Source organism: Engystomops pustulosus, chromosome 1 (assembly GCF_040894005.1).
Source record: "Engystomops pustulosus chromosome 1, aEngPut4.maternal, whole genome shotgun sequence".
Taxonomy (NCBI): Eukaryota; Metazoa; Chordata; class Amphibia; order Anura; family Leptodactylidae; genus Engystomops; species Engystomops pustulosus.
In genome coordinates, this window is record NC_092411.1 from 214,487,947 (window position 1) to 214,505,031 (window position 17,085).

Here is a 17,085-nt window from a genome sequence, read left to right on the forward strand (position 1 = left end):
CGACGGGGAACGCGGGGAAGGTGAGCGGGGAAGGTGAGGGGGAGGTGGAGGAGGGCAGCGGACCATACTTACATAGGTCCCCGCTACCGGAGACAGCAGATCTCCCGCTGGAGATCTCCGGTAGCGGGGACCTATGTAAGTATGGTCCGCTGCCCTGTGCCCAGCGCCATACATAGGGCGCACCGGACTATAAGGCGCACTTTGGATTTCCACGGAAATCCAATGCTTTTAAGTGCGCCTTATAGTCCGGAAAATACGGTAAATTCCCCTTGTCAAAATGATGTGTTCCTACACAGTCTTATAGTATCCAGATAGCTGCTGCAAAAGTAAAGCCAAGCCAAGCCTAGCTTCTTTTCCCCACAACTCTGTCTTCTCTTCCCGCCCACACGCAACACTATGATGTCACACAGCCGCGACCCCACCGTACGGTTATGTGCAGCGGCCGGAAGAGGAGAAGAAGGAGCCGTGGAGAAGAAGCCAAAGATGAGTATAGCGGTTTTTGGGGTTTTTTTTTTTCAAGGGGGCTCTTCTGTGGCCATTTCTGTAAAGGAAGGCGGGCTCTGCTATGGTCATTTTATTTACCGAGGGAGGGCTCTGCTGTGGCCATTTCATTAAAGGGGGGCCAGTACAGGTTGCGGTGGTTGTTGGGCGATGGAGGCACATGTTGGTTTAGACATTAAGGGGTACTAGTAGTGTGAACAGCCCAGGGACCATGGGACACATAATCCGCCACTGAGTGATGTTGACCTTTCCCATTGAAAAGAGCATAGTAACAGCCAGTAATAAGTTTATGAATTTCTGGGAAGAAAAGCAATGTAACAGCTAAGAAAATGATGCTAAACAATTGTCATGGCTCTGGGGAAAGGGGGATACACATATTCAGCTTGTTTTCTCAGTAGCAAATTGCACTTCATAGTGACTGTATTTATTACTCCATGCCATGTACCGGAAAGCATAAAACAAAAAAAAAAGAAATTGGTGAAAAAACACAAACACCCAGCTTGTATGGATTGGGCTCAGTCCGTGACTTGTGACCTACTAATACGTCACAAGTAGTTAATGGGTTGAAGACGCCAAGATGTAATCCGAAGCACAATCTATGGACAGACAAGGCACGGTTCCGTAAAGTTAAAAAAAAAATAAAAAAAAATCAGCTTTTTGGTTTTATTGAGAATTCAAACAAAGCTGTTACACACGAACGATTCCTAAAGTCTACCAACATTTCATTATGAAATCAGACGTGCGCTTCCCTCCCTAGCATTATTTACATAGCAAATGAGAAAAGCTTTGCTGGAGTAGTGTTTCTATGGCACACAAGCACTGATGGGGTTACAGATTACAGCCTGCAGCAGATCCCTCATATGACCAGGAACATTGCCCTAGTTACACAGCTCAGCCTCTTTTTAGCATTTGCTTTTTTTTTTTTTATTGGGCGGAATCACTCCAGAGGAAAATATTTCTGTAAAGAGGAAAGAACTGAACACGTCAACATGTGCAGAGCTCCTTGGATGCAGGAGGAAATCATGTGGTTATGAGAACACAAATTACAGAGCCAGAGTTATCTGATCTAAACATGAATTTTCCTCTAAACACAAACTATTAGCATCAGTGAGCTTGTAGCACAAAAAAAGATTCTGGAATTGTCCTCTTCTGTAAAAGGTGGTAGAAATTGTTAGAACATTTTCATTACTTTTCCACTCAGTTTTCATTTAATATTAGAAAACGCCACGCTGCAGCTTTACCGGCTCTTGCCAGATTGTAAATATGAATCAGTCGCACTCTGAAGCAATGTTGTATTTGGCACCTACATCCCTACATAACTTTCCACAGGCTTACTGTTTAGGAGTTTGAGAAACTTGGACTAACTGCAATGGAAATACATAGGCCAGCCACCTTCTAATGGGCCTTTTTTAAAAAATAAAAGGCTCACATCAGATGCGTTGCACTTTATTTCCGCTTCCAAAATTTCCAGGTTTTACAACGCCATCTGAAATATTAGTGCTTTAGGCCAACCTGGGTAGGTCCTATATGTGCTCAAGGTGCGTTTGATTTGCATTTCTAAACAGATGCAACATGTTAATGCTACCTTATGGAGAGGTAAAGCAGATACCAAAATGTATGGACTGGACTGATATCGATATTACTGGTAGGTCACCATTTTAAATATTGGTAGCAGATGTTTAAAGAGTTTTGCTTGTATGGAAAACAAGAGGAGAGTCTAATGTCTTGATAATCTATTTATACTGTAGATAACAATCAGAAAAACATGTTTCAAGAATGGTGACTTTCATAATTTGACTAATTTTTTTTATTTCTGAGTCGTTTTCCTTATTAACCCCTTATGGACGCAGCGTTTTGCATTCATTTTTCACGCTCCACCTTCAAAAATTTAGAACTTTCAAATTTATATACCATATATACTTGAGTATACGCCAAGGTACCTAATTTTAACTAAAAAAACTGGGAAAACCTATTGACTCAACTATAAGCCTAGGGTGGGAAATTCAATTGTCACCGCCCCCACCCAGTATACAGCCAGCCAGCCCCTGCCCCCCACCCAGTATACAGCCAGCCAGCCCCTGCCCCCCACCCAGTATACAGCCAGCCAGCCCCTGCCCCCCACCCAGTATACAGCCAGCCAGCCCCTGCCCCCCACCCAGTATACAGCAAGCCAGCCCCTGCCCCCCACCCAGTATACAGCAAGTCAGCCCCTGCCCCCCACTCAGTATACAGCAAGCCAGCCCCTGCCCCCCCTCAGTATACAGCCAGTCCCTTAAAAGTTTTGCATTGATCTACATGATCACTCAGAAAACATAGATAAAACGGTTACACAAAGCGTCCCCTTTATTTGGCACCTCACCTTTGCCATTTTGGTTCTGGTGTTTTTTCCTGGAGCTGTAAAGAAAAAATTAGTAGAGATGAGATGTAAATCTGCTCTTGCTATGATCCTAAATACAGGTCTTGATTAAAAGCCTCCATTACTGGCATGGATTCAGCTAGAAGACAATGCATGCAATATGCAGGGTTACTACTCAACAGGAAACTCCTAGGATATTTCAGGAAAGGAAAGGATACCGATCAATCTAGTGTAAAGCAGCAGATGTAGGCACGCCGGCAGTCATCACAAAGACCATTAAATCCTCCACTGTATTGTGTTCAGGTGCACCTGGAGTTACATTACAGTAATAGGACTCTTACATGGAGAGCAGTCAAACAACCTTATTTACTAGTCACATGCCTCATACCCTTTCATCTGTTATACATGGAGGAGTGATCAATGCATCCTTATTGTCACTACTTTTTTTTTTTTTTTTTTTAAACGATTTACTACTGTCAATACAATACTTGATAAAACTAGATTCATGAAGGATTTGGGTAATGGAAAAGACTTCCATTGATCTGGAGCTACGCCTTGCACTACTTATAGCAGTTTGGTGCATCCACATGGCATGTCTATTTTAGTAGATATTTGTATAAACACAAATAATTCATCTTATAACTTTGGGGTGTATCATTTCTCAGTTATCCCCACTCCCACAAAAATGGACAGTACAATCCTGCCATCCATGTCAGTTCAGTTGTTTTCTATCAGATGAAGCTGGAGATTCAGGTGTTTTACCACAGAATTTTAGCCAACCATCCATGTTTGCAAACATGAAAAAAAAAAAGAACGCACAACATCACGGACTGCAAACAGATGGGATTTTTTGCATATGTGCAACAGTCTCATTTGTGTGAAAGGGCCCTAATGGCTCACGAAGACGAACATGAAAAGGGAATGCGTGCTAGCCTGGTCCCCATTTACTTCTATGGGCTCATGCACATGGCAAAAGAAAGAGCAGGTCCTATTCCTGCCTTAGTGTGGTGTCACACGTGGCGTTTTGAGCGCATGCCGTTTTTTTTAAACGCATCCGTTTTTGTCCCTTTTTTTATTAAGATAATTGGGAAAACCTGACGTAAAATTATGCATTTTCAAAAAACCGCATGCGTTTTTTAACGGACTGAAAACAGGTTGAAAATGCCACGTGTGACACCACCCTTAGTTTGTGGGCTGTCTTTTTCTATTGTCATCAGCAGGTTGGTTGGAGCCCAAGGTGTTTACATGTGGTGTTTGCATTGCATTTTGAAACTCGCAAATGGCTCCATACATAATCACATGTTGAGGTGTTTAGTGAACACAATGTTACCTCAAGACGTGATCGTGGTTGGAGCCTTTGCATTGTTTTTTTAAAACGCAAAGCAAATGTGTGAACATGGCCTTATACTGTTCATTCAATGTTCATAATATCAGGTTAGGTAGGGTCACACCCCATTTACTAGGGAAATTGTAATACCAAGTAGTTGATACAAATTGTAGAAGGAATAACAGAGGAATGGCTCCAAAATCATTATATTAAGGAGAATACAAATAAAACAGATATGTAAGGGGAGTGGACATCTTGGCTTCTAGGGTCTCAATCACACGTCAGTGAAAGATCAGGAAAAGCATTAATCATTTACATTGGTGTAACTAGTAGAAGCAGGGCCCCATAGCAGACTTCTGAATGGGGCCCCTCTTCCAAATATGCCTATTACACTCACATATATACATTTATATACATAAACATACAGTTCTTCACTCATTCACACACATTTATACACTCTTGTACCCACACATATAGAGCATATACACACATACATGATATATAGATATAATGGTTTACATCCTCCATTCTTTATCATCAGGTTGGATGATGGGGCCCCCTGACACTGTGGGCCCGATAGCGGCTGCTACCACTGTAGTTACGCCCCTGATCATTTATTTTTATTTTGCTTAGGATTTACTCTTGGTTTTAGGTTAAAGAGGTCACCCTGGGTCTGAGAAAAATGGATGATTTTTTATAAAGAGTTTTCCATCTGACTGTGGGTAAAAAGGGGTATTGCAACAAAATTTCATTCATTTCATTATCGCCACAATATTTTCAGGTGTGGCACTATATTTGGACGGAAGCAGACATAGTTTTTAACCCCTTTAAAGGGGTTTTCCAGGAAATAATATTTATGGCCCCTCCAAATGATTGGTTATCTATAGTTGATCTATATGGTATGGAACTGACTTTCTGCAACACATTCTTCCACGTTCATATTTACGGTACTTCACACGGCACATTTCACCGCCTCAAAATCAAATATTTAGTTAGGATTCACTTATTTTGGCTTACAATAAAAACTGATGCAAGATACAGACATTAATGTGAACATATGCATATAGTATAAGAATAGTGCGGCTCTCAGCTAGCAGCAGGTTCCAAAATGGTTTCTTTATTTAAAACATGTAAAAGAAATGCAAGGTACATTTACACCTTCAGTTTTTTTTTCAAATGCAGTTTTTGATGTCCCAACTAGGAGGGGATTGAAAAAAAGGAGAGGAGTAGCATCTGTCAATAATATGTTCTCAACAATTATAATCCACACCTGCTTTTGTCAAAAACTGCATCTGAAAAACTGAACATGTGAACACAGAGGAGACGAGGTGCAATAGTGCATACAAACACGAGTGGCGGCCGTTTCACGCTGGATGCACTTCTTCCGGCTTGCACTACCTCATTAATGTGAACATTTACTTGGATACTCAAACTTTCCAACACATTCACAGTAGGCTGATCTCAGAAACCACAGCTCTCCCGGGGGAAGGGGGGCAGAGTTTAGATATGCAATCATTAAGAGATTGAGAAATATTCTAATGGGAAGTACTTAAATCTAGCAGTTGGGGGAATAAACACATCACTGTACATTTCCACTAGATTACAATTGTGTCACTACCTGGAGAAAGTGAAAAGGTGAACATACAGGTACATTGGTGGGCAGGTATTGCTACTCTCAATTCACAGTCCTCCAAACTTATATAACAAAGGTAAATGTTCTCAATATGGAGGCCAGAAGTTCAGGGAGTCCCATTGTAACAAATACTCTCAATATCCAGAGGTTTATATGAAATGTATGTCACCACCGCCTGTTAGAACTTAATAGGATACTCTTCTCTTACAAAAAGTATTGTGTTACTCACACTTTTTGTAAGCTAAACTGTTAAAACCAGCTGAAAGCTTAACTGAAAGACAGTGATGTCATGTCACCGACCGCCTTACTCCCCCAAATCAGCACAATAGACAATAGATGTAAAACAATACTTACCGGTGTATAACAAGAAGGAAGATGCTACTGATCAACCCACAGACTGCAGACAGCAATGAAAGACAGACACAGCCCAGTGAGGAAGAGAAGTGATCCCTCCCTGACACACCCTAGATCTCTAGTACTGCCCTCACGTCTCAGCCAGTCACTCTAAAATTTCCAGCCCTTTTTAACTATTTACATTACATTTTAGAGTTTACCATAAAAGAGGCAGCTCTTTTACAATCCTTCCCTGCTAAAGAGTCATCTGTGTTTTGCAGCAACAGGCTACTACTTCCTGATGAATGAGTTCACATAGGGATATTGAGTGTAGTTAAGAAATACTGTATAACCTCCAAAAGCCACATATCTATCCAAAGAGGCATATGGGTCATTTATTTTATATCCTATTCCGGATTTCTAGATTTGTTTTTTCCAAATGATTGCAATAGATTTGCAATGTTGTGCGTTAATATCCGTTTTTACATCTTCTGTTAGACCTTCCTTTGCTTGAGTTGGAATACAAAATGGATGGCTATAAAATAGTGAAGAGTGCAAACTAACTGATACAAACAGAAAGCAAAGTATCCATTCTTTTTTAAACTGATCTGTTAAATGCATCTATTAAAACTGATACTTACTAATGTATCTGTAATGCAGATGGTAGCTGCCTGTTTTTGCTATTATACCTGTGACTTTTTTTGCCACATTTGCATATTTGCAGCAATAGAGTTTTCTAGAGTTGCGCCTGATATATCTTTAGAATCCATATGTGGTTGTACAAAAAAGCAGCTGTCATAGTAAGGGCACATAAAACAGATTCACATGCCTGATATCACTCTCTAAGGCTAAATTCACACGATGTATGCCCGCCGTACTACATCGGCGCTGTGGAGAGGAGCAGGGGATGAGCGCTGCTCACCCCCGCCCCTCTCCATAGGGAGATACAGCGCACGGCGCCTTACCACGGGAAAAAATAGGACATGTCCTATCTTTTCCCGGGCTATGGAGCGGTACGGTGCCGCACGTGTGCTGTACAGGGCCGTACAGGGCCGTGAGCCCATAGGAGTATATGGGGGACGTATATCGGCCCTATATACGTCCCCTATACATGTTTGTGAATGTAGCCTAAGATAAATCAAACAAGTCCAAAGCTGGAGAAAAAAAACAAAAAAGACACTATTATATGTTATTCCCACGTGGCATTTTTGTCTTGTTTTTAAATGCATCCAAAATGCAAGTGGGAGGGGGTTTGGCCAAAACACATAAGCGTTTCCAATAAAACACATGCGTTTTGGCCAAATCTCCTCCCATTTGTGTTAAAAACGTGACAGAAACTCCACATGAAAATCCGTCCTTCAGCAAGTTTTTCAGCAAACCAATAAGATAGCAGAAAGAACATTGTCATCCCAATGTGTGAGAATAAGTCATAATACAATAATCATGTTGATTCAGTTCTCATGCACAGAGACCTTTCTTTTTTCATCCATGTGCTATCTGTTTTTTTTAATTATGCAGCCACACACAAATTTGTGCAGACTGCAAGCAACAGCCTGTGTTCTATTGCTTCCAGCCCACCTGGCAGGTGAACAGCGCTCACCGTGTCGATGCCATAGAAAGTGACTACCGGGGCCTGTTTGTGGTTCAGGCCGCCCTTTAAAAGTGTAGAAGGAATGTGAAAAATATGGATTCCTCACACTGTGTGCCCTTCCTCTGTCCTTATAATTCCGTATTAAAACACACCACCAAGTGCTGCCACCCCAAGGCTACATACATTTTAGACTGTAATAGTACTTCTCGACATTTGACGTAATTTCTGCATCACGGGAGGTGTGTTCCCGCAAAATGCAGTACTATTACGTCATGCTTCTGGCACCGGCTCCTGAACGGAGCCGGCGCCAGAAGCTGCAAGTGTCAGCTACATATTATAGCCGACACCTGCCTCTAATCGCGGGTGTTAACCCCTGACACGCCACGGCCGCGCTGACCGCGGCGTGCAAGGGGTATTTTAGAATAATCGGACCCCCCGCGGCGCTTACCGGGGGGTCCGCTGCTCCGATCGCAGCCCCGGGACTGCCGGTGCCCGGGGCTGCGCGATCCTCCTCCGGCTGCCGGGTCCCTGCCTTCTGACAGGACCAGGCTGTAACACACTGAGCATGCGCACCTCTCCGAAAAGATGGCAATGCAAAAACAAATGAGATTTCCTGTATATTAGTTTTTATCCAGGAAAATTGTAAAAATAAATGAAAAACTATATAAATGAGGTATCACTGTAATCGTAGTGACCTATAGAATGAAGATAATATAATATTTTTAGTATACGGTGTACGACCCCCAAAAAATATGAAAAGAAAGTAAACCAAAATTGACAATTTTCTTTTCACCCATACATTCAAGAGTTAATAAAATCAATAAGCTAATGACCCACTAAAATGAAGTATTTGTAAAGTGCATCTCATGTCGCAAAAAATAAGCCCTTATATGTCCAAATTGCCAAAAAAATAAAGATTGTATAGCCAATAAAAAGTGACAATGCATAATCTGCTCTGAATGGCGCAGCTTCCCTTCGATGCCCTGGCGTGTGTCCATACAGCAGGTTACCACCACATATGGGGTATTGTTATACACGAAAGAGATTGGGTATACACGAAAGAGATGGAGTGTTTTGGTATTTTATCCACTAAGAATTTGTACATTTTTTGAAAAACACATTAATTTAGCCAAAAAAATCTTACTTTCAAAATTGCATCCGATTTTGTTTTAACCCCTGTAAAACAATTAAAGGGTTAACAAACTTCATAAAAGTTGTTTTACGTACGTTGAGGGGCGTAGTTTCTATAATGGGGTAATTTATGGGGTTTTCTTTTATCTAGGCCTCTCAAAGTGATTTGAAACCTGAGCAGGTCCCTCAATAGCAGGATTTTGCGTTTTTTATGAAAATCGCACCTAACGTTCAAAGCTCCATAACATCCTACAAAAATAACAGTATGCATAAAAAACCATGTCCACATAAATTAGACATTTAGTGAATGTTAGTTATTACGTTTTTTTGCGGTTATGACTATGTATGGAAAAAGTAGAACATTTTGTAGTTCGAAAATCAAGAATTTTTCAAAATTTTCACCAAATATCTGATTTTCTCATAAATAAATGCAAAACATACCACCAAAATTTTTCAACTAACCTGAAGTACAATGCGTCACGAGAAAACAATTTTAAAATCACTTGGATGTGTTAAAGCGTTCCGAAGTCATAACCACTTGTAGGGACACAGGTTTGGGACACAGATTTGAAAAAATGGGCCGTGTCAGGAAGGTGAAAAGTGGCTTCAGCGTTAAGGGGTTAACCGAACCCAACAAAGTTGGGGGAACACAGGTTGCATTCTCATGCTGTGTTTTGATTGCATTTTGAGACAAAATGGACTACATTTAGGCTGGATTCACACTACCGTTGCCTGCCGTACCGTAGGATGGCGGGCACACGGCAGCGCGCGGGGAGAGGAGGAGGGGGAGAGCGCCGCTCACCCCCGCCCCTCTCCATAGGGATACATGGTGCATGCCGTATGCCCTAAAAAAATAGGACATGTCCTATTTTTTCACGGGGTACGGAGCGGTGCCGCACGTGCACTACGTGCCTCTGTAGTATGCAGAGCACGCCAGATTCAGGAATTGTGGCGCATGTTCTTCGTAAATGTGCGGTTCCCTGCACTGCTCTAACAGAGTGCACCAACTTTTTTTCGGTGCATCTTTTACATGGGGCGTGAAACACATTTCTATCATAATCTGCATGATAAATGTATTTGCAACATCCCCCACCGGGGCCTAGCCTTTTTCTCGGGGCCTGGAGTCAGCCGGGGCCCGCAGTACCTGAGTGGCTGGCGGTTGCGGCCTAGGCACGCTATTGTCACGGTGCTTGGTATGGGGAACCGGAGGGCTGTCCTACAGCCTGGCAGGTCTCCAGCAGGGTGGTGTTGGCAAGAAATGATGAGGGAGAGGCTGCTATAGCGGATCTCCCTGGGGCAACCCTTTGGTCTCTAGAGGATGAGTCTCTGTGTGGTGGACAGGGTGCCTGTGATGATGGCAGCTCATGGTGGTGGCTGCTCCTCCAATCACATCTCAGCTTACAGAGGACAGGATGTAACACAGATCATTGGATAATAGAATCTTACATCATACACAGATTAACTTCTGCCTTGCCAGGCAGGATTCACCACTGCAATATCCCCTATGTCCTATAAGGACCATGTAGTGTAATGTGGCTACATGCAGGTGGGTCGTATTCGCAAACACTCCCTCGCCTTGCATCGGCGAGGGTGTTGCATATTGTATGGTCCAACTGTGCAGTGGAACTCCCATTTCAGTGCAGAATTTTGTGTAGTATCGGGTATAGTGCAGCAGCGACACATTTGTGTCTCGTACACTTCTTACATACATGTGCAAGCAGTTTGCACATAAAAGAACATGCAAAGTCAGAAAGAAAACTGCTGCATGGGCTTTAATAAATTTGTCCCAATGGCTCCAACTGTGATCACATGCTGAGGTAACATTTGAGGTGTTTGCTGGGGAAGCCTTTGGACTGCATCACAAAATGTGATCAAAGCGCACCATGTAAAAGCAGCCTTAACAAGTAAGTTCAAAGCTATGCACCAGTTCTGAGTTTTTGTGCCATTGTTGGTTTTGGCTGATGCAAAATACTGACCAAAACAGTTACATGTGAATAAGGCCATAAGGCCAATACAGAAAACTGAGTTTTTTAACTAGCAGACTTCACCCAGACTGTACATATACCAATTAAGGTAAATGAAGAAATAAACATAATGGGGATTTTACACCAGTTTCTCTCTATACATATTTAGAGATTATTAGGCGACTGTAATCGGTTAAGTGATTAGAAATCTACAATCAGAATCAAGCATGATAAACCAGGGGCACTAAGGCCTCTTACACATTATGGGGGTCATTTACTAAGGGCCCAAATCGCTTTTTTTCGTTGGGTTGCCAGAAACTTGAAAATGCTCGTGGAGGAAATCGGGGGCGTGGACGTCGGAAAACCCGACGGATTCAAAAAAATGTGTCGCTTGACACACGCTAACTTGCACCTAGGATAGCATGGTGAACTCCAGTGAACTCCGATGGACTCCAGCGCAGCAGCGACACCTGGTGTACATCGGGCGCACGACCTTAGTGAATCGCCAGAAGACCCGAATCAGCGTCGGAGAACCTGCTGCAGGATCGTGAATCGACCGGGTAAGTAAATCTGCCCCTATGACTTTGCGTCCAACTCAAGGGCTGGATTAAGACTGCCATGGGCCCTAGGCTGTAGGAATATTATAGCCCCTACAACTGCAGAATTCAATTCCTGCTTCTGCCTGCTTTCAATCGGCGGTTTTAGGACTTTTGGAGGACCTTCAAAGGTCATGAAATGGCTTCTTGTGTACATGTGAATTGAGGAGAGGAACAGATATACAAGGATTTCCTGGGTGAAGGCACTCCTAAGCCCATGTGTGCTGTAGATTTATAGGCTATTACACTATCTCACCCTCCTCCCTGCTCTCCCAGTACATCCCTTTCCCTCTGCCTGCTATAATCTCACTGAAGCAGAGGAAATTTCAGCAATATCAATGTTAGGCTGCGTTCACACTTGGCATTTTACTTGGCATTTACATTGCAGAGACCAACCTCTGAGAAAAAAAACTAATAATAATAATAATTCTTTATTTATATAGCACCTACAAATTACGCAGCGCTGCACAAAGCATGTCAAATTGAACTACTGTAGCTTTTATTAGATAAGGAGTTGCTGAACATCAACCATATAATTCAATATTTAAAAACCCGGCCATACAAAACATGTCTTCCATTTTATGTATGCAGTTCATTTCATCAGTCTATCGTGATCTTGTTGGGGGGAATCTAAGTTCACAGTCCGAAGCAAAGAAGCAAACTACTATTTTACTCAGGCCAGGTACCATTGATGGAAGGGCTATCTTTTGTAACTTGCATGAGATGGAATGTTTGTGGGAAAATTCCAGACAGAAATTTTCATATTCACTGTCCATAGATCATAGTAGCAGGCCATTATACATCAGAGAGATTTTGTGTAACTTAAGTTAAGACTCTTAGGAAAAAAGATGCCTAGTTGATAAATACTCTTTAGGTTAAGGTTAACACATACATAACTTAGAGATTTTAATCTTTTACACCTTGCCCATAAAAAAGGTGATGCAGCGTTTGTGTTGTGTTTTGAAATGCAACACAAAATCTGAAAGGCTTGCTTGATTCCTTTCTATTAAAACGCTTGGTAAAAAACAGCATGGGGGATATTTATCATAGTTTTCTTTATCTGGTGCTTATTTGCGCCTGTTTATGTTTTTTTTCCCCAAGCCATATTTATCAGATTTTTTTTTTTTGTATTAGATCCCTTTTTTCTTTTTGCGACTTTTTGGCAAATGTTGCAGAAATGTCTCAAGCCTATCTTCCTATAGCTTTACACTCCTCACTATGTTGCCGGCAGGAGCTCAGTATATGTGTATTACTGTGAGCTCTGTCCTGGAGTGCAGACAGAGCAGAGAAACTCAGCTCCACAGCATCAGACGCTGCCGACCCTAACCCAAAAGTTAAAGAGTCGTGTCTAGGGGCCGGTGAAATTGTGTACTCCAGGACTGATAGAGACAGGTTGGACTGTGACATCCATAGAGAAAATCAGTAGCAGAATTTAACTGCTGTGTAATAACCCACTGGTCCCAGATATATCCATAAGACGTGTTCCAGCATCCCAAAGGTAATTAAAATAAATCTTGTTTTATTTAGTACAAAACTTTAAAAGATGACTCAGCGTGGCCTACACATTTGAGAAAAGTCCCTTAATCATTGCTAGCAAGCTGTACAAACAAACTCCATTAAAAACATATGCCAACCAATGGTAGTACAACCCACGTCACATCTTTCAGTACGTAACAAGCAGCAATATTTCTATATTTACAAACAGCAAAAATTTGATAAATCTTAGTATATAGACATCAAATATTTACAATAGTTCATTCCTCTTGGTATTTTAGTATTACTGTAAGTTTCATGATCCAAAAAGCTTCATGTCTCCGCAAAACTTTTCTCCAATTCTCGCCTCTTGGGGGTTTATTCATCTTTTCAATGCAATAGAAGGTAAGAGTCTTAACTGCTCTTAAGTGTTTTTCTATGTAAAGCCTGGTTGCACCCGACATCTTCTATATACTCACTAATGTGCTCTTTAATTTTTCGTTTCATGCTTCCAACTTATTTAAGGCAATGCGTATTAGGTGCATTCTATAATATAGATTGAGTAGTCAGTGTTACAATTTAAAAATGAATGAATTTTTATCTCTCTACCTTCATGCAAAAAACAGCCTTTCTTTCAAGTGAATGCACACATATTGCATTTATTTCCATAGAACACACAAAAAAGGCTGATCCAGCTTCCAAGCATATACCAGAAAAATAAATAAAATTAATGACTTTATTCCATATCGTAAAAATACTTGCCAAGGGATACAACAGCAGAAACAGTCTACGCATTTCGGATACTACATATCCTTATTCATGTCTACCTCTAGCATATACCTCTAGCAATATATACTGATTGGATAGTGTCACATGGTGTTTGCTGCACCAATCAGAGCAACATATATAAGTATACACGGTATATACATAAAAACAAGAGAACAAACATGATATATTCTGATTATGCCTGGATACTAAGTAATGACAGATCATATCCAGTCTTTTTTTCATACCATAAGGAACCCTGGTGTCCAAGGTGAAGATCCAGAAGGTCTCGCGATTATATACATAGAAAAAACGAGGAAGATAGACGTGGCACATCCGATAGAAAAATAGGCTTTTATTCTTCTCACATTAAAAGAATTGTGCGGTGTGTATGTAGGCGAGACACCTACACGTTTCGGCTTCTACCTAAGCCTTACTCATGGTGAAAGTTAAAAACAAATGGTTACAAATCATTTAAATCACCTGCATGCACCTGATGACTTGTTGACGTCATGTCCGATTCAGTTCGGAACGGACGTAGAAAGCAACATTGGGGCTTCTAAGCATACTTGGACAGAATATTTAACATAGTTGATCTAAATATATACAGATAGTGGATATATATACATTCTCCCAAACAGCCTTCCACCACCTCAAGATCGCCTCAACATGGGTACGTGCGACAACTTTTTAATAGTTTTTTCTCTTTGATTATATACATAGGTTGTATCGGTTCGAGGACTTTCAGAAGTAGTACTTTCATAAGAACTACCAATGGTGAAGTATTGAATAAAGAAATGTGAAGTTGGAAACGTTTGGCTGGACTGTGACTTCTTTATTGGACTTTCGGAAGTCCATGAAAGATAGAAGGGACCTAATTTTCACGAAAGACAGGTTGCAGAAGCCCATTACAACTGCATTGTAAATATGCCATTCTGCTTTCTCTAAGCATTTGCTTTACAATATAATTGTGTTTTATAACTTACCTTGCACCCTGACAGAATCCTCTGTTTAGTCCCAGGGGTTGACTTTTGAAATCTATCTGGTATCAATGTGAATTGTGACATCTTCAGCCGCCTCCACTTACAGCCTTCGCTTCCTGTTTTTTAAAGTTTGCTTCTTATTGCGGTTAATATTCTGTTTAGGTTCTGTAATGGATTTTATTTCAGTATTCAAATCAGTAGTTTCCAGGTTTGAAGAATTAAATGAGACATGTCATTTATTTCACTTGTTACTATATTTTCTTGTTTCTCAAAATAGATTGTAGATGCTTCCTATAATCTTTTCTTATAAATAATTAAAATATCTAGATTTTTTTCTTGCTTTTTATATTCATGATTTCCTTCTCCAATTTTTTCAGATTTTTCATAATATTGGAGTTCAAGGTTTGTAAAGGTTATTTTGTAAGATTATCTATTTATACGTTTCCTGTGGAAGTAAGATACAAATTATACAAGTTGCACAGTAGAGTTCTAAAAAAAGATGCAGCAAAATGTTATTTTGTGAGAAATATAAAAAATTAATTTATCAGAAATGGAGACAGTAACACTTTGTTCTAAATTGAATGTATTGCAAAACCTACTCAGAGCTAATGAAGACTTCCATCTCTTTCACTATGGCCTTGGTACACTTGTACTTATACATGTACAGTGGTTATAGGAGTAATATAATGGAAAACAAACCTGATGATCTTAAAGGTTTTAGTTAGCCTCTAAAATTAACTGTAACTGATAAAAATATGTCTGTGTATGCTTCTCCGGAAGTGCTAGTAATAATAGGAAACATTGTGACAACCGAAAAATACTTTAAATCGTTAGATTTTAGCGCATTCTTTGCAAGTAAGGTCACTGAATAAATCCAAAGAAGAAATGAGGTCTCTGACTCACTGGTCATGATGACTCATGACTTCATCCCAATGTTGTATTGGGTGGGTCTTTTCTTTATGTATAATAAAAGCTATATGAAAGAAATGCAGAAGCAAGCAAATCCCACAATAGCTTAAAATATCCAAAGGAAAAGGACCTCAATTTAATCTTTTGCCTAGAATTCATGCACAAAGCTGTATTATGTCTCCATAAATCTACAATTTCATACAGAGTTTTTTAAATTATTAAGTGCTAGTTCACACAAATAATTTAGACACAGATTTTCCATTCCTATGAAAAAAATTGGAGGCCACTGGTGGAAGCCACTCGGAATATAGAGCATGTTGAGTAAAATCTGTGTCCCAAAACTAGAGAGTGGATTTCAACCCAGAATTTTAATAATTCTACAAATTGCACTATAACCTACACCAGTGTCATGCATCCCTGTGCCGGCCCTCCATGCGGTCCATCACAGCGACTCTTAGCCCCTCCCTGGCCACTTGGTATGGAGGTGGTGTAAGCGGGGGAAAAGTCACAATTTCTGGTGCACAGCTTGTGCTTTATCAAGACTTAAACACCAATTTCATACTTAGCACAATATTATATCCTTGGAATTGCAAAGATACACAACCAGGGCCGCATCAAAGTTGGTAGTGGCCCCTGGGCGCAAAATCTGGTGGGGGCCCCCATAGAATGTAGTCCAGACAAGGAACAGAAATCGCTATACACAGCCCCCAGAAATCACTATATACAGCTCTACCAGCAATCTCTATATACACCTCCCCAGCAACCACTATATACAGCTCCCCCAGCAACCACTATATACAGCCCCCTCAGCAATCACTATATAAAGCCCCCAGTAATCACTATATACAGCTCCCAGTAATCACTATATACAGCTACCAGTTATCACTATATACAGCTCCCCCAGCAATCACTGTATACAGCTCCCCCAGCTATCACTATATACAGCTCCCCCAGCTATCACTATATACAGCCCCCAGTAACTACTGTATACAGCCCCCAGTAATCAGTATATACAGCTCCCCCAGTAATCACTATATATAGCCCCCTAACAATAACTATAAACAGCTCCCAGTAATCACTATATGCACCCCCAGTATTAACTATATACTATAACAATAATGACCATAAAACTTTGTGCTAGCCTCCATTTAAGCAGCTAGTATAAGTTTTCATGTTGTTTTAGTGAGCTCATACAAATGGCTTCCATGACCCCATGTATGACCTGACTGACTAAGAAAAAGAACTTTGAGCAGGAATTATTCCTGCACTAGTTTATGGCTAGGTAACAGAAAATAAGTATTTATAAATGACATAGAAAGCTTTCTGGAATCAAACTTTTATGTACATCAAGTTCACAGTATAACACTTTTTTAGTCTATGGGCACTGTTAGCAGGTGTGAAATCAGATTGGTTATACGGCAAAGTAAAATGACATATATGACAGGTATATATATATATATATATATATATATACATATATATGTCATGTTAAGGAAAAGAGATTGAACCATGTTACGTTAAGG

General features: G+C 40.6%; 1 protein-coding gene across 1 annotated transcript in view; it reads right to left on the reverse strand.

The window, feature by feature from the left end:
- The window catches only part of ANXA5 (annexin A5), a 37,171-nt gene extending 30,848 nt beyond the window's left edge, over window positions 1–6,323 (reverse strand). Inside the window, exons 1-2 of the mRNA XM_072119343.1 lie at window positions 6,172–6,323; window positions 2,861–2,895 (exon numbers count right to left, since the gene is read on the reverse strand). Of these exons, the coding sequence (XP_071975444.1) occupies window positions 2,861–2,869 (9 nt within the window). The 5' untranslated portion in view covers window positions 2,870–2,895; window positions 6,172–6,323. The remainder of the gene's footprint in view (window positions 1–2,860; window positions 2,896–6,171) is intronic.
- Between the last annotated feature and the right edge of the window lie 10,762 nt (window positions 6,324–17,085).